Raw genomic sequence first — 14,391 nt, forward strand, 5'->3', positions numbered from 1 at the left:
CTTTAAAGGAGGGGTGGGGTCAACGGGTGGGGGGCGTGGCCAACAGTGGGAAGACAGCGGGACCGGCCAATGGAGGGGGCGTGGTCATGGAGCGGGGGTGTGGCTGAAAGGGGAGGGGCGTGGCCAGCAGCGCGATGGGCGAGGCCAGCAAATGGATGGGCGGGCAGCTGGGAGGGGCGGGGTCTGCATCAGAAGGGGGCGTTCCCTCTCCGAGAAGGGGGCGTGTCCTCCCCAAGCCCCGCCCCCGGGGCCGATCGCCACGCGGGCCGGGACCTGTCCCCGTCGGGGCCCTCGGAGCTCTCCGCGGGCTGCCCCGGGCGCTGCCTGCGCGCCGAGCGGCCCCGCCGCGACCCCACCAACCGGGCCCCGCGCCCCCAACCGGCCCCGCCGCCCCGCCCGGCCCCGCCGCTCCCCTCCCCGAGCGTCCTCCCCCCGCAGAGGCCGGGCCGAGGGGGGGCGCCGGGACAGGCACCGCCGCGGGCAGCCCCGGGGGGGCAGCGCCGAACGGGCTCGGCCGGGCCCCGGCGGTGCGGGGCGGCGGGGGGGGACCGGGGGCAGCGAGGATGAGCGGCCGGGGCCCAGCCGCGCTCTGCCTCGCCGCGGCCTTGGCTGCGCTGCTGCCGGCGGTGTGTGCCCGGCGGGGACAGGACCTGCACTGCGGAGGTGGGACGGGACGGGACGGGACCGGGGGGGGTGGGACGGGAGAGAAGGGACGGGAACGGAATGGGACGGGAGGGAGAAAACGGGACGGGATGGGAGAGATGGGACAGGAGGAACGGGATGGGAGGAAACGGAACAGGAGGAAACGGGACGGGATGGGCGATACGGGAAAGGAGGAGATGGGATGGGAGAGATGGGAACGGAGAGAACGGGAGAGAGTGGAACGGGATGGGAGTAAACGGAACAGGAGGGAACGGGACGGGATGGGAGACACGGGACAGCAGGAGAGGGGATGGGAAGGGAGAGACGGGACAGGAGGGGATGGGATGGGAGAGGAGGAACGGGAGAGAATGGAACGGGGGAGAGTGGAACGGGATGGGAGTAAACGGAACAGGAGGAAACGGGACGGGATGGGAGGGAACGGGATGGGAGATAAAGAAAAGAAGGAGATGGGATGGGAGAGACAGGACAGGAGGGAACAGGACGGGATGGGAGAGACGGGACAGGAGAAACGGGAGAATGGAATGGGATGGGAGTAAACGGAACAGGAGGAAACAGGACGGGATGGGAGGGAACGGGATGGGATGGGAGAGATGGGACAGGAGGGAGGGGGACAGCTCAGCAGCATCTGGGACCTGCTCAGCGCCCAGCACGACTGCTGCTTCCCCTCCCTCACCCCAACTGGGGGCAGCCGGGTGTCCCCAGAGGGCTGCTGGGTCCCGCTCCCCGCACGGCTGCTGTCCTGCGTGGGCTGTACCGGTCCCTCCCCGCCACCGTCTGATGGGGCCGGGGCTCAGCTGATGCTGTCGGTTCTGGGCTGTTGATGTCCGCGTTCCCGCAGCATGCCGGGCGCTGGTGGATGAGCTGGAGTGGGAGATTGCTCAGGTGGACCCCAGGAAAACCATCCAGATGGGCTCGTTCCGGATCAACCCCGATGGCAGCCAGTCGGTTGTGGAGGTGGGAAGCATCCCGGCGGGCAGCTGCCTCGCTGCCGGGGGGCTCTGGGTTGGGGCCATGGGGGGAGCGGAGCTGGCTGGGGCGGCAGCCGCACAACAGGGCAGATGAGGGAAGGATTGGGCCCACGCTGAGGGCTCTGCGTGGCTTTGAGCCGTGTTTCTCGCAGGACATCCAAGCCTTTCCTGGAGCTCCCTGGCTCCCAGGGGAGGTGCTGGCCCAGCACTCTGGCTCTGCTGTCGTGCTCAAAGGCCTGACCCCGCTGCTCTCATGCTCGTCCCGCAGGTGCCCTATGCCCGCTCGGAGGCGCACCTGACCGAGCTGCTGGAGCGGGTGTGCGAGAAGATGAAGGAATACGGAGAGAAGGTGGATCCGTCCACACACCGGAAAAGTTACGTCCGCGTCATCTCCCACGATGGGACCAAGATGGACCTCTCGGGGGTCAAAATCGATGGAGATGTGGCTTCGAGTCTGAAGTTTGCGGTGCGTGTGGGAATTGGGTCCTCGGGGTGGCTGTCGCAGCTCGGTGGATGTCTTAGGCCATGGGTCCCCCCACGTGGCAGCTGCAGCCCTTCTAGGGATGGAGCTGGTCCCACCAGCTGCTCCCGGCTGCTTCCTTTGGCTCCTCCTGGGGCTGGGGGAGAGGAGGCTGCCCCCAGGTGGGCGCTGTCGGTGTCGTCTGACCCCCACGGTTACCATTGCAGTGTGAGAGCATTGCCGAGGAGTACGAGGACGAGTTGATCGAGTTCCTGTCCCACGAGGCTGACAATGTCAAGGACCGGCTCTGCAGCAAGCGGACGGGTGAGCTGGGCTGGGCCGTCCTGGGGCTGGGGCTCTCCAGCTGTCAGAGCGTGCTTCGGGGTGCTCAGAGCCCTCTCCAAGCTCCCCTCTCCCTGGGCAGGTTTCAGGACTGTCCCTCTCCAAGTTCCATGCTTGGAGCCTTCTGCTCCAGCCAGGCTTCTGCAGGCTGCTCCTGGGGCAAAGCTCTGGAGCCCGAGGGTTTCCCCCATGGCTCTGATGCCCCGAGCAGCCGCAGCTGCCCCGTGAGCTCAGGGCACGCAGATTCTCCCTGAAATCCTGCCGTCCCCCAGCCCTGCGGAGCAGCGTGCCTGTCGGTCCCCGTGCTGCCAGCCCCACGCCTCAGGGAGCTGCCTGCAGCTTTTTTTGGGAGCTGTGCCTGGGCTGGCGCGCTGCCTGGGGCAGAACCAGGGCAGCTTCACCACCAGCTCCATTGGCTGCCCCGGCTCTGGGCTCCCCCCGCAGCCAATGGCCGGGCGCCCGTCCCACAGCGTCTCCCTTCCCGCAGTGCTATTTCTGGCCTGCAAACAGCGGGGTCAGGGCACGCTGCGACCTTTGTGCTTCCTTTATTAATGAACGTGGCGCGGTACCTGCCCCGTGGCACCAGGGTGGGGCCCTGCTGTGCCCCAAACACGTGTCGGTGGCAGCACCCGGTCCCGCGGGGCCACGCAGCGCTGTCGGCTGCTCCCGGGGCGCCCAGGTCGCAGGGGAAGCGCCGGCGCAGCGCCTCCGTTTCTCATTAACCACAGAACCGAGGGGGAAGTGCAGGTGTCCCCGGCGCGGGTCACGGCCCAGGCGCTCGGCGCATGGCTCGCCCAGGCTAACGGCAGCAACCGGCGCCGGCGGGGGCTGCGCACGGGGCTGTGCCGTGTCCTGAGCACGCTCACCTTTGTCCCCGCAGACCTGTGCGACCACGCGCTGCACATCCCGCACGACGAGCTGTGACGTGGACGGCCCCGGGCTGTGCCGACCCCTCTGCTGGTGCCGGGCTCCCTCCGGACGCCCCCGACCTCTCGGTTCACCTCATCCCCGCTGCCCCGGGAGCCGGGCGGCCCTGCCCCGGGTGCAGCCGTCGCCTCTCCCTGTCTGGTGCTCTCTCATCCTATTTATTCGCTGCCCGTCCGCTGCAGCACGGTGGGATGGGACACGTCCTCCTTCGTCTGGGAACATTTCAGCGGCTGAAGCGTGGCTCCGGGCAGGCCGCAGGCAGAGGCTCCTCTGCTGCTGCCGGGGGCCGCGGGGCGCCACGGGGGCTCCTGGGGGTCTCAGGCATCCAGGGCCAGATCCTGGGAGCCCCCCTCCCGGTCGCAGGGCAATAAACGGGGCCGTGCGGCGGCCGAGCCACGGGGCCCAGCACGGGCAGGTGTCGCTCCCTCTGTGCCTTCGGGGGGTGGGTGCGCGGCCCCAGGGTGGGCACGGGGTGTCCCCAGGGTGTCCCCAGGGTGCCCCTGTTCACCGAGGGTGGCACCGGGGGGTGCTGCAGTGTCCCTGCGGTGCCTCCCGTGACTCGGGCTCCTCTTCCTCGTGGCTCCCGGCTGCTTGGCCTTGGTGCCGAGCAGCCCCTGGCCCCGTGTCACCCGGCCCGGGGTGGCCGCAGGGCCCCGGCACCCTTGGGTGCTGCCCAGGGGCTCAGCCCAGGTGGCGCGGCCGCGCGGCGTCACCTCGGCCCAGGGCCGTGTCCCCTGGTGCCACCGCCCGGGGCAATGCCCTGGGGTCACCCCCGGCCGGGCCCAGCCCCGCCCCCTCCCCCCTGCCCGATCTGTGACGTCATCACGGAGCCTGGCTCCCATTGCTTGCTGGGCGCCTCCTGCTGTGATGACGTCACGGCCCCGGTGACGTCACGGCCGGCTGCCTGCTGACATCAGAGGGCGGCCTCGCGCCGCGGCCTCGCGCTGCCGGGCCACCCGAACGGCTGTGGCGGGGAGTGTGACGTCACGCGGCGCTCGATGACGTCACGAGGCGCTCGGTGACGTCACGGGGCGGGGCCCACCGCCTCGCCACCCTCCCCCCGCCCAGATCAGGCGAACGCCGCAGCCACCTATAGCCCGGCCCCCCGCCGCCTCATTTGCATGGCCCCGCCCCGCGCGGCACGTCCCCACCAATGGCGAGCGGCTCGGCCCCGCGAGGGGGCGGGCGGGGGCGGGGCTATGCTAATAACCTGCGCCGCGCCGCGCCCCGCCCCGCCCGCGGTTCTGAGGACCCCCCGGCCGCCGCCGCCGCCTTCAGCGCTCGCTCCCGGCCCCGCTCCCGGCTCCGGCCCCGCTCCCGGCCCCGCTCCCGGTCCCGCCATGACGCTCCTCGCCGCCGGCAGCCGGGCGGCCGCGCGCCTCCGCGGGCCCAAGGTGAGGGCGCCCGCCCCGGCCCCGCCGCGCCTTAAAGGGGAGACGCCGCCGCCGCGGGGTGGAAGGGAGGGAGGGGGGGGGGGGGATAAGACCGTGGGGGGGGGCCCGTTCTTAAAGGGGCGATGCTGGGGGGGGGGGCGCCTTAAAGGGGCCGCGGGGGCGGCGGCACGTGGCGCTGAGCGGCACCGGGAGGGGGGGGGGGCACGGGGAGGGGGCGGCTCCGTGCTCCCGGGGGGGCTCCGCTGATAGCAGGGGGCGGGGGGCTCTGCCCGGTGCCCCCCCCGGTGCCCCCCCCCGGCCTTGGCCTTGGCCGCGGCCCCGCCGTTTCGTAACGGGCGCCGTTATCGACCGGGCGTTATTTTGGGCCCGCCGCCGCCGTGTTGTGGTGCCCGACTTGGCCCCGGCCCCGCCCGGGGTGGTGGTGGTGGTGGGGGGAGGGGGATGGGGTAGGGGGGGGCTGCTCAGCGCCCCGGCCTTTCCTCGGCGCTCCCTAATTAGCGCTTCCTAATTAGCGTTGCCCAACGGGGGAGGCCTCCCCGGGGCCGGGGTGAAGCCGTTGGCTTTGCACGCTAATCCCGGCCCGGATCCTCCTCACGGCCTGAGCCGAGGCATCGCGGCCTTCCTCCCCCCCCCCCCCCCCTCCTCCTCCCCCCCCCCCCCCGCTGTTCTCCAGCCCCCCCCAAACCCCGGTGGATCCCAGCTCAGCCCCCCCCGGACACCCCTCAGCTCCCCGGTGCTACCGGAGGACCTCCCCGGTTCTCCCCCCCCCCCCCGGGGCTGGTGTTGGGGTCCCCGGGGCCGCCCCCTCCCCAGGCGGGGGGGGCGATGCCGGGAGCCGCGGGCCTGTGGCCGCCAGCCCGGCCGCCCGCACGTGTGACCTTGAGCTTGTGACAGCTCGGCCCGGGCGGGGCCGGGGCTGCGGCCGCACGGGTGCCCCCAGCCCGGTGCCGGGGGGGGCTCTGGGGTGCAGCGGGACCCCCCCGGAGGCACAGAGGTGAGGGGCACCGCGGCCCTCACGCTGCGACACCCGCCTGGTGACGGTGCTGGTGCTGACACCCCGATGGGGGGCACGGAGAGAGGGTCTGGGGGGGGGGCAAGGAGAGTTTTGGGGGGCCCTACCCCCTGCTGCTGCAGGACACGGCCCTGCAGGTTCAGCCCTAAAAGCCTGCGGGGGGGCTTCGTGTCCCACGGAGGTGCCCGGGGCTGTCCCGTGGGTCCCCCAGGCTGGGGGGGGGCTGAGGGCCGGGTGCGTTCCCCGCAGGGGGGCCGAGCGAGAGCCCCGCAGCAGCCGCCCTGACCTTGGGCTTGGTTCTGCCTCTATTGTTCCCGGCGGCATTTTCCCTTCTCGGCTGCCGCCTGTTCCTGCAGCTGCCTCGCGCAGCCGTGCGGGGCGGCTCGAGCTGTGCTTGGGGGGGCTGGGCCCCCCCCCTGCGCTGGGCTGGGGGGCTTCTGAGGGGCTTGGGGCTGCGGGACGTGGGGTTTGATGCGGCACCGAGCCCCACCGGGTCCCCCCGGGAGCCAGTGGAAAAAGCGAGTCATGATCTGCCTCTGCTGCAGCGGCCCCGCACCGGGGGGGGGGCTGGCCCCGTGCCGGGGGGGGCCTGGCCCAGGCCCAGAGCTGCAAACCTGCCCGGCCCCGCACTGCTGGGGCTGGGCCCTGGGGTTATGCAGGGCACAGAGCCCCCCCTCAGCCCCCGCACCCGGTCCCCCTCTGCACGGGGGTCCCGACCCCGGAGCCTGGGGGCTGCCCTGGGCACCACAGCGGGTCTGAACGCCCCGTCCCATCGGGAGACCCGGGGGGGGTGTTTGGGGACTCCCCAGGGCAGGGGCACCCCTGCTTGGAGGGCTGCTGCGGGCAGGGTGCCCGGGAGACCCGGGGGCAGCCGTGGGTCGGGTGCGGTGTCCCCGGTGTCCCCGCCGCGGGCAGGGTGCGGCGAGGGCGGCCCGGGGCCGAGGCGCTGCCGGGCTGCGTCAGGGCGTCCTGCCCGGCCGGAGTCCCCGCGGTTGGGAGCGCGCGGGCAAGGAACAAAGCTTGGCTTTCCCTGGATGCCTGCCGAGCTGGCGGGGGGGGGGGGTGGAGAAAGGGGGGGGACACACCGGGACACACCATGCTGAGCCCCCGCACAGGAAACCTGCGGTAATGTCGGCCTGGCTGGGCTCTGCCGGCAGCACCGGCTCCCACGTGCCGCCGCTTCCTCTGTGCCGGGAGTAGGAAGCGAGAGGCGGCCGGCGGAGGGGCGCGGAGCCCGCTCTGCAGCGGGGCCGTACGTGACGAGCATGAGCGAGGCCCCGCGCCGGCCTCCCCCCGGTGCCTGGCTGAACCTGCTGGGTCTGATCTCGGCGCGGGTGGGCGGGGAAGGCGCCGGCTGCAGGGCGCAGCGTCCTTGCGAGACGAGAGATCTCCATCTCCCGGAGTCACGGGGCTCCTCCTGCCGCAGGAGCTGGGCTCTGCTGCCGAGAGCCGGGGCTGGGGCTGTGCTCCGGGACTGGGGCTGCGCTCGCCTGGCTGAAACCCTGCCCGGAATGGGGCAGACCGGGCGCTCGGGACCCGGGGTAACTCAGCCCCTGTGTCTGCTCTCCCGCAGAATGCGCCGTGCGTCCTCTTCGCCGCCCGTCACGCCAGCGCTGCCACGGTAAGAGCAGCCCCCGCGGCTGTCAGCCCTTCCTGGAGCTGGTTGAGGGGCGTGTGGTCGGCCCCCCTACAGGCACCGGGGCTCACGGTTCCCTCCCCTTTCCCAGAACCTGAAAGACGTCCTTGCAAACATGATCCCCAAGGAGCAAGCGAAAATCAAGAACTTCAGGCAGCAGCACGGCAGCACGGCCATCGGGCAGATCACGGTGGACATGGTGAGCGGGGGCGGCCGCGTCCTGCCGCAGCGGGGCTGCCGGGCTGCGCCACCGCGGGTAACGTCCTCCCTCCGCCCTTCCCCAGGTGTACGGCGGGATGAGGGGCATGAAGGGGCTGATATACGAGACCTCTGTGCTGGATCCCGATGAGGTAGGGTTCTGCCCTGCTCAGGTGTCTGCCTCGCGTGGGTGTCGCTGCAGCGGCCGACGCTTGCTCTGGGCTCTTTCAGGGCATCCGCTTCCGCGGGTACAGCATCCCCGAGTGCCAGAAGCTGCTGCCCAAAGCAGCGGGGGGCGAGGAGCCACTGCCCGAGGGGCTCTTCTGGCTGCTGGTGACGGGAGAGGTGCCCACCCAGGAGCAGGTAACGTGCTGGGGTCCCAGGGGGGGTGGGCTGGCAGCCCCCCAGCCCGCAGGCTCAGCCCCGTTTCCCCGCAGGTGAACTGGGTGTCCCGCGAGTGGGCCAAGCGTGCCGCGCTGCCCTCCCACGTGGTGACGATGCTGGACAACTTCCCCACCAACCTGCACCCCATGTCCCAGCTCAGCGCCGCCATCACTGCCCTCAACAGCGAGAGCAAGTTCGCCCGCGCCTACGCTGAGGGCATCAACCGGGTCAAGTACTGGGAGGTACGGGGGGGGCCGGGTGTCTCGGTGCGGTGCTGGGGGCGGGGGCTCACGGTCCCCCAGCTCCATCTCACCGCCGTTTGTCCCAGTTTGTCTACGAGGATGCCATGGACCTGATCGCCAAGCTGCCTTGCGTCGCCGCGAAGATTTACCGCAACCTGTACCGCGAGGGCAGCAGCATCGGGGCCATCGACCCCAACCTGGACTGGTCCCACAACTTCACCAACATGCTGGGCTACACCGACCCCCAGTTCATCGAGCTGATGCGGCTCTACCTCACCATCCACAGGTACCGGGGAGCGGCAGGGAAGGGAGCAGGCGGGGACTTGGCCCTGCCCTGGGGCAAGGGATGGGACAAGGTCCTGGGATGTGCCCGGGCTGCTCCAGGGTGGCACCGGGTGCGTGGTGCAGAGCCCTGGGGCAGGGCCGTGCTGGGCTGGGAGCGTGGTGGGGAGGGGTTGTTGGCCCCTCCACCTGAAGAATGCTGTGGGGGCTTTCCTCTGGCTGTGGGGTCCCTCGGTGGGGGCGTGGGAGACCTAATGCAGCCCCTCGCCCCTGCAGCGACCACGAAGGGGGAAATGTGAGCGCCCACACCAGCCACCTGGTCGGCAGCGCGCTCTCGGACCCGTACCTCGCCTTCGCTGCTGCTATGAACGGGCTGGCCGGGCCCCTGCACGGCCTCGCCAACCAGGTAGGTGGCTCTGCCTGCGTCTGCCTGTCTGTCTGTCTGTCTGTCCATCCCGCCGTTCTCACCCCCTGACCGCTGTCCATGCCCGCAGGAGGTGCTGCTGTGGCTCACCGACCTGCAGAAGGAGCTGGGCCAGGAGGTGTCGGACGAGAAGCTGCGGGATTTCATCTGGAACACGCTCAACTCGGGCAGGGTGAGTGCGGCCCGGCCGGGGCGAGGGGCCGGGGCCGTGCCGGGCTCTGACCCCCTCCTTGCAGGTGGTGCCGGGCTACGGGCACGCCGTGCTGCGGAAGACGGATCCCCGCTACACCTGCCAGCGGGAGTTCGCCCTCAAGCACCTGCCCAAGGACCCCATGTTCAAGCTGGTGGCCCAGCTCTATAAGATCGTCCCCAACGTGCTGCTGGAGCAGGGCAAGGCCAAGAACCCCTGGCCCAACGTGGACGCTCACAGCGGGGTCCTGCTGCAGGTGAGCCTCGGGCTGGGCCTGCCCCAAAAGCTCCCCTCTCACCCCCCCGGGGCCCAGCCCTAACGCCACTCTCCCCCCGCAGTACTACGGCATGAAGGAGATGAAGTACTACACGGTGCTCTTCGGGGTCTCCCGTGCCCTGGGCGTCCTCTCGCAGCTCATCTGGAGCCGGGCGCTGGGCTTCCCCCTGGAGCGGCCCAAATCCATGAGCACCAAGGGCCTGATGCAGCTCGTGGGCTACAAATCTGGGTAAAGAAGGGACGGGGACGGGGCCGCGCTCGCTGCTCGCCCCCCAGGACGCCTCCGGGCCCGGGACGGACTCAGCACTGAACCCCGCTCCGGCTGCGGGGTGGTAGAAGCAGCCCCGGGGGTCCCACCCGCCCTGTGCCCCCTCCCTGCCCTGGCACAGGGCCCCCCCTCCGGGCCTGGACCCCCCCCAGCCTCCCGGCTGTCGCCCCTTTGTTGGCTCTGCCCTGGGCCAGCGCCACGCACACGGAGCCCCCGGGCTCCCCGCTGCTGGGGGGCTGGCACTGCAGGGCTGTGGGGCTGCCCCACCGCAGCCATTTAACCCCCCCCCCGTGCCCCCCCGAGAGGGGTTCAGTCCAGACTCCTGTCCGCAACCCCCACTGTGGGGCTCAAGCCCTCGGGGCAGCTGGTGAAGAACGAATGTCTCAGCCCCCCCTTTCTCCCTGGAAAGGCCTCGATACACTCCTCCCCGGCCCGTGCCCCCCCCGTGTTTGTGTGAATCCCCACGCCCGATGCCCCCGGAGCCGGAGCTGGGCCCCCCCCCTCTCCCCGTGCTGGCCCAGCCCCGGCCCATCGCAGGCTTTGGGCGGTTCTGTACAAACAACAAAAAAATGCAAAATAAATGTTTTTATTAACAAAGCCCCAGCTGCTGCCCGCCAGCCGTCCTGCTGGGTGCAGGACCCTGACCCTGGGGCTGTTCTTGTAGGGCTGGGGGGGGGTCAGGGCTGGTTCTCACCCCCATTTTGTGGATTCCTGGCCCCCATTTGTCCCTACTGGGGGTGGCGTGGTGGTGCTTGGCCCCCCAGGAGCGCTACAAACCAGCAGCAGGAGGCTTGTGGTGCCTGCGGGTGCCAGGCAGGAGCCTGGTTCAGGGCCTGGGGGGCTCAGTGCCTGTCCCCCCCCCACCCCAGTGCCCCCCTCCCAGCCCTGCAGCCCCTAAATGAAGACCAGGAGGCCGGGCTCACCCTTGGAAAATGCTCTTTATTGGCATGTAGAAGTCCTTCCTCGGGCAGCAAGGCCACGATCCCCTCGGTGCTGGGGATGGAACTGGGGGGGGGGCGAGGGGGAGGAGCCTGGGGTTGGGGGGGGGCTCAGGGGGCCCCCGGTGGGCCCCCCCTCAGCGGGTGTTCGGGCCTGCTGGAGCTGGATCCTCCACACTGAAGGTAAGGGGAAGCTCGGGGGGGGCAGGGGGTGCCTCGGGCCGGGGCCGTCCTGGTCCCTGGGGCAGGTGCTGGGGGGCTGCGAGGGGCTGGGGGAGGAGGGGGAGGGGGGGGGCAAGTTCTGAGCAAGCCCCCCCATCCCCCCCCGCTGTGCGTGCGACTTGTGCAAATGTGCGACGTCGGGTCTGGCGGTGGCGCGGGCGCTGCCGGGGGCTCGGCTCCGCTCCCTGCGGACCCGGGGGGGGCCGTGCTGGGGGCCCCCCCTGCGGCGGCTGCAGGCGAGGGGCCGGCAGCAGCTCTGCTCCAGCTGCCGCCTCCTCTCTCTGCACCCTTCTCCTTCCCTTTTGTTCCTGAAGAGCCAGGGGATGGGGCAGGGGGGTTCCTGGCAGCCAGGCCCCCCCCCGGCAAGCCCTGGCCCCTGGTGTTCCCCAGCAGCATCCAGCCGGGCTCCCCCCACCGCCAGCACCAACCTTCCTCCTCCGCAGGGCCCGGGCAGAGCTGCCCCAGGAGCATTTCCACCCCTGCAGAGGGGTTGGGACCCTCTGGCCTTGCAGAGGAGTTATGAGGAACAAAAAAGAGTTTTCTTTTTTTTTCTTTTAAAAAAAAAAAAAAAAAAAAAAAAAAGAGCTCCCAAGAACTAAAACAAAACAAAACTTAAAACCAAAATCAGCTACACAACCAGGGGGAGGCTGGCCCTGGGCCGCAGCTCCCCTGGTGTTGAGATGGGACCGGGGGCTCACAGCAGCCCCCGCGCTCGCAGGAGCATCACCTCTCGCCCCCGAGGCTGGGAGGGAAGTCGAGGCAACGGCAGCAAAGATGCACTCAAATAAATATTTAAGAGGGTGGGCAGGGCGAGCGGCCCCGGGGCCCTGGCGCAGTCCGCAGCAGCCGGGCTGCCCTCACGTCTGCTGGTGGACCTCGTGGAACATGAGCTCGCGGGGGATGCGGGTCTCGGGACCGAAGTTCTTGGCTGCCCGGCGCTCGAAGGCTGCCACCATCTGCTTGACCACCTCGTCGAAGAAGACGGTGGCCAGCTGGGAGTGCAGCAGGGAGCGAAACTCGAAGGAGATCTGGCGAGCAGAGAGCAGGCAGCGTGAGCGCCCGGCGGGGGGGGGGGGGCGCGGGGCCAGGACCCCACCGCAGCGGGGTCTTACCGAGAAATCCACGGTGCTGGTGCGGGGGTAGCCGGGGATGCCGGGGCTGAAGCGCCAGTTGGTCTCCAGGTGGTTGAAGAGGCGCCCGTCCGTGCAGACGGCCTGGGGAGGGGGGGAGCAGCCGGTCAGGGGGGCTGGGGGGTGGGCAGGGGGCCGGGCTGAGGGGGGGGGACACCGCGGCCACGCTCACCTTGACGAGGTGGGGGCGGACGAGGGTGACGATGGAGGTGTAGCGCTCCAGCACGGGCGGGAAGCCCACCTCCAGCTGCGCCTTGACGTGGCCGGACCGCTTGGAGACCACCACCGACTTCTTGCACCAGGGCACGAAGTTCTTGTAGTCCTCCACGTTGGACACCACGTCGTACATCTCCTGCATGGAGTACCTGCGGGCGGAGCGGGCGCTGCAGCGGGGTTGGGGGGGGGCCGGGGCGTGCGCCCCCACGGTCAGGGGGGGCCCCGCAGCCACCTACCCGATGATGCGCCGCTCCGAGTACTCCTTGCGCTTGTTGGTGAAGGACCCGGCCAGGTTGAGGAAGGAGCGGCTGGGCTGGCGCCGCGGCTCCCCCTCGGTGCCGCTCACCAGCCGGCCGAGCCGGAGGCCGCACAGCACCGTGTGCCTGGGCAGGAGGTGGGAGTTAGGTGGGGACACGGCACCGGGCAGCCAAGAGCCGTGCGGGGCAGCCCCTCCGGGGACGCCGGGCACCGTCCAGAGCTGCCCCTGCCCCTCCTGGAGTTCCAGGGTGTGTGAGGGGAGTCGGGGGCTCAGGGCCAACCCCATCCCTGCCACCCCGGGGCAGTGGGGAGAGGCCGGGGAAGTCCAAGTGCGGAGTCCGGGGCTGCTGCCAGAGCCACTCTTGCGTAAGAGAAGGAAGGCAGGGGAAACCTGACCTCGGGGACACCTAATCCGGACCAGCGGAGCGGGGACAACTGCCCGTTACCCCCCGCTGCCCCTCCCGAGCCCTGCGCCACAGCACCGGAGGCGGTGAGGAGCCTGGCTCAGCCTGGGGCTTCTCCGTGTCCCCCCCTTGACCCCGCTGCATCCCTCGGGGCGCCGCAGCCGGTGCCCGGTGCAAAGGGAGGCCACGCTCCCGGCTTCCCAGGGTGATGCCAAGCCCTAACACCGGTGGGGTCCCGTGCCCGGCGTCTCGCTGCCGGTACAGCCGTGGGGTCCTCCCGCGGCGCTGCCCTGGGCTCCCAGCAGCCGGCCCCAGCCCCTCCGAGCACCGGGCGGGCACCGAGGCCCCGGGCACGGCGGAGCTGCGGGGTCAGCACCGGCCGCAGCTGGAAGCGCTCCAGCGGCCGCGGGGCAGCGCAGGTATTTTTAGCCGTGGCCGCGAGCGGGGCGCGCCAGCTCTCCCCCAGGAGCGGCGGCCGAGGGAGGAAAGGTCCCGGCTGCTGCCCCCAGGAGCCGCGGGACATTCCTGCGCCAAGGAGAGTCACCCGGGGCTCCTGGCAGCCCCCGAGCTCCCAGAATAGCCGCCAGCCCGGGGCCGTGCCCGCTGCTCGCTCTGCCCGGTGCCGCGCGGGCCCGGGGCTCACCTGCACGGTTCCCCCACCGGGGTTGGGGCACGGGCACGGCCGGCAGCGGGGCCAGCGGTGCTGCACCCGGCCGGGCTCGCAGGAGCCGCAGGTTCCTCCGGGTGCCCGGTGCCGGTGCCGGTCCCGGCGGGCCGGGTGTGGAGGTCAGCGGGGCCGGTGCGGGGTGTCCTGAGGTCAGGGCACCGGGAGCGGCCACCGGGGCGGCCCCAGGCGCTGGCACCGGCCCGGGCCTGGCACCCGCCGCCGGGACGCGGCCCCGCGGGCGGCGCTGCCCCAAGGTCGGGCCCGGCGGGGGGCTCCTGGCCCCGCCCCGGCCCCGGGAGCACCGGGGGCGGCTCCCGGTGGGCTCGGCCGAGCGGCGCCCACGGCCCCCGGTGCCCTCCCCCGCCCGGAGCGGGGCCGTCCCCCGGTGCCGATCGCCCCGTGCCGGTGGGGCCCGGTCCCTCTCCCCGTCCCTCTCCCGGTCCCGGTTCCCCCCCGGTGCCCCCGCTCCCCCCCGGTGCCCTCCGGCCCCGCGGCTCCCGCTGCGCCCCCCCCCCTCCTCCCCCCGGGCCTCTCCGCGCCGCGATCGTTCCCCGCCCGCCCCCGAGGTCACCGCCGGGGCTCCCTTGGCTCCGGTGCCCGGCGCTCACCTCCCGGGCGGGGTCGCCGCGGCCCGCAGCCGGTGCCGGGCCCCGAGCTGGAGGGCGCCGCGGAGCCGCCGGGCCGCCATGACCGGGGCCGGGGCCGGGACGCGGCTCCGCTGCCCTCGCACCGGCGCCGCCGCCGCCTCCGTGACCTCTCACCCCCGCCCGTGACGTCACCGCGTCGCCATAGAGCCCGCGCGCGTCACGGCCCGGCGGGGCGGGGCGGCGGCAACGCCTCCCGCGCGGGGCACGACGGGAGTTGTAGTCCTGGTCCCCGCGCGGGGGGTG

The 14,391-nt window shown here is 71.8% G+C and overlaps 3 protein-coding genes across 3 annotated transcripts; 2 read left to right on the top strand and 1 right to left on the bottom strand.

Annotated features, from left to right (window-relative positions):
• Positions 1-119: 119 nt before the first annotated feature.
• CNPY2 (canopy FGF signaling regulator 2) lies at positions 120-3,768 on the top strand. Its single transcript, XM_084499909.1, has 5 exons — positions 120-663; positions 1,502-1,617; positions 1,900-2,097; positions 2,319-2,415; positions 3,314-3,768. Exons 1-5 carry the CDS (start codon positions 135-137, stop codon positions 3,355-3,357), a joined length of 984 nt encoding a protein of 327 aa, XP_084356035.1. The 5' UTR covers positions 120-134; the 3' UTR covers positions 3,358-3,768.
• Positions 3,769-4,586: 818 nt separating this feature from the next.
• Positions 4,587-10,263, top strand: CS (citrate synthase). The gene is made up of 11 exons (XM_084499910.1): positions 4,587-4,754; positions 7,340-7,387; positions 7,494-7,601; positions 7,687-7,752; positions 7,832-7,963; positions 8,038-8,226; positions 8,313-8,512; positions 8,785-8,914; positions 9,003-9,104; positions 9,169-9,378; positions 9,461-10,263. The coding sequence occupies exons 1-11, from the start codon at positions 4,701-4,703 to the stop codon at positions 9,629-9,631; spliced, it is 1,410 nt and encodes a 469-aa protein (XP_084356036.1). The 5' UTR covers positions 4,587-4,700; the 3' UTR covers positions 9,632-10,263.
• Positions 10,264-11,354: 1,091 nt separating this feature from the next.
• COQ10A (coenzyme Q10A) lies at positions 11,355-14,257 on the bottom strand. The gene is made up of 5 exons (XM_084499911.1): positions 14,110-14,257; positions 12,409-12,555; positions 12,129-12,321; positions 11,939-12,040; positions 11,355-11,854 (listed from the first exon to the last, which is right to left on the bottom strand). The coding sequence occupies exons 1-5, from the start codon at positions 14,187-14,189 to the stop codon at positions 11,684-11,686; spliced, it is 693 nt and encodes a 230-aa protein (XP_084356037.1). The 5' UTR covers positions 14,190-14,257; the 3' UTR covers positions 11,355-11,683.
• Between the last annotated feature and the right edge of the window lie 134 nt (positions 14,258-14,391).

This window comes from Aythya ferina, assembly GCF_964211825.1.
Source record: "Aythya ferina genome assembly, chromosome: 28".
NCBI classification, from domain to species: domain Eukaryota; kingdom Metazoa; phylum Chordata; class Aves; order Anseriformes; family Anatidae; genus Aythya; species Aythya ferina.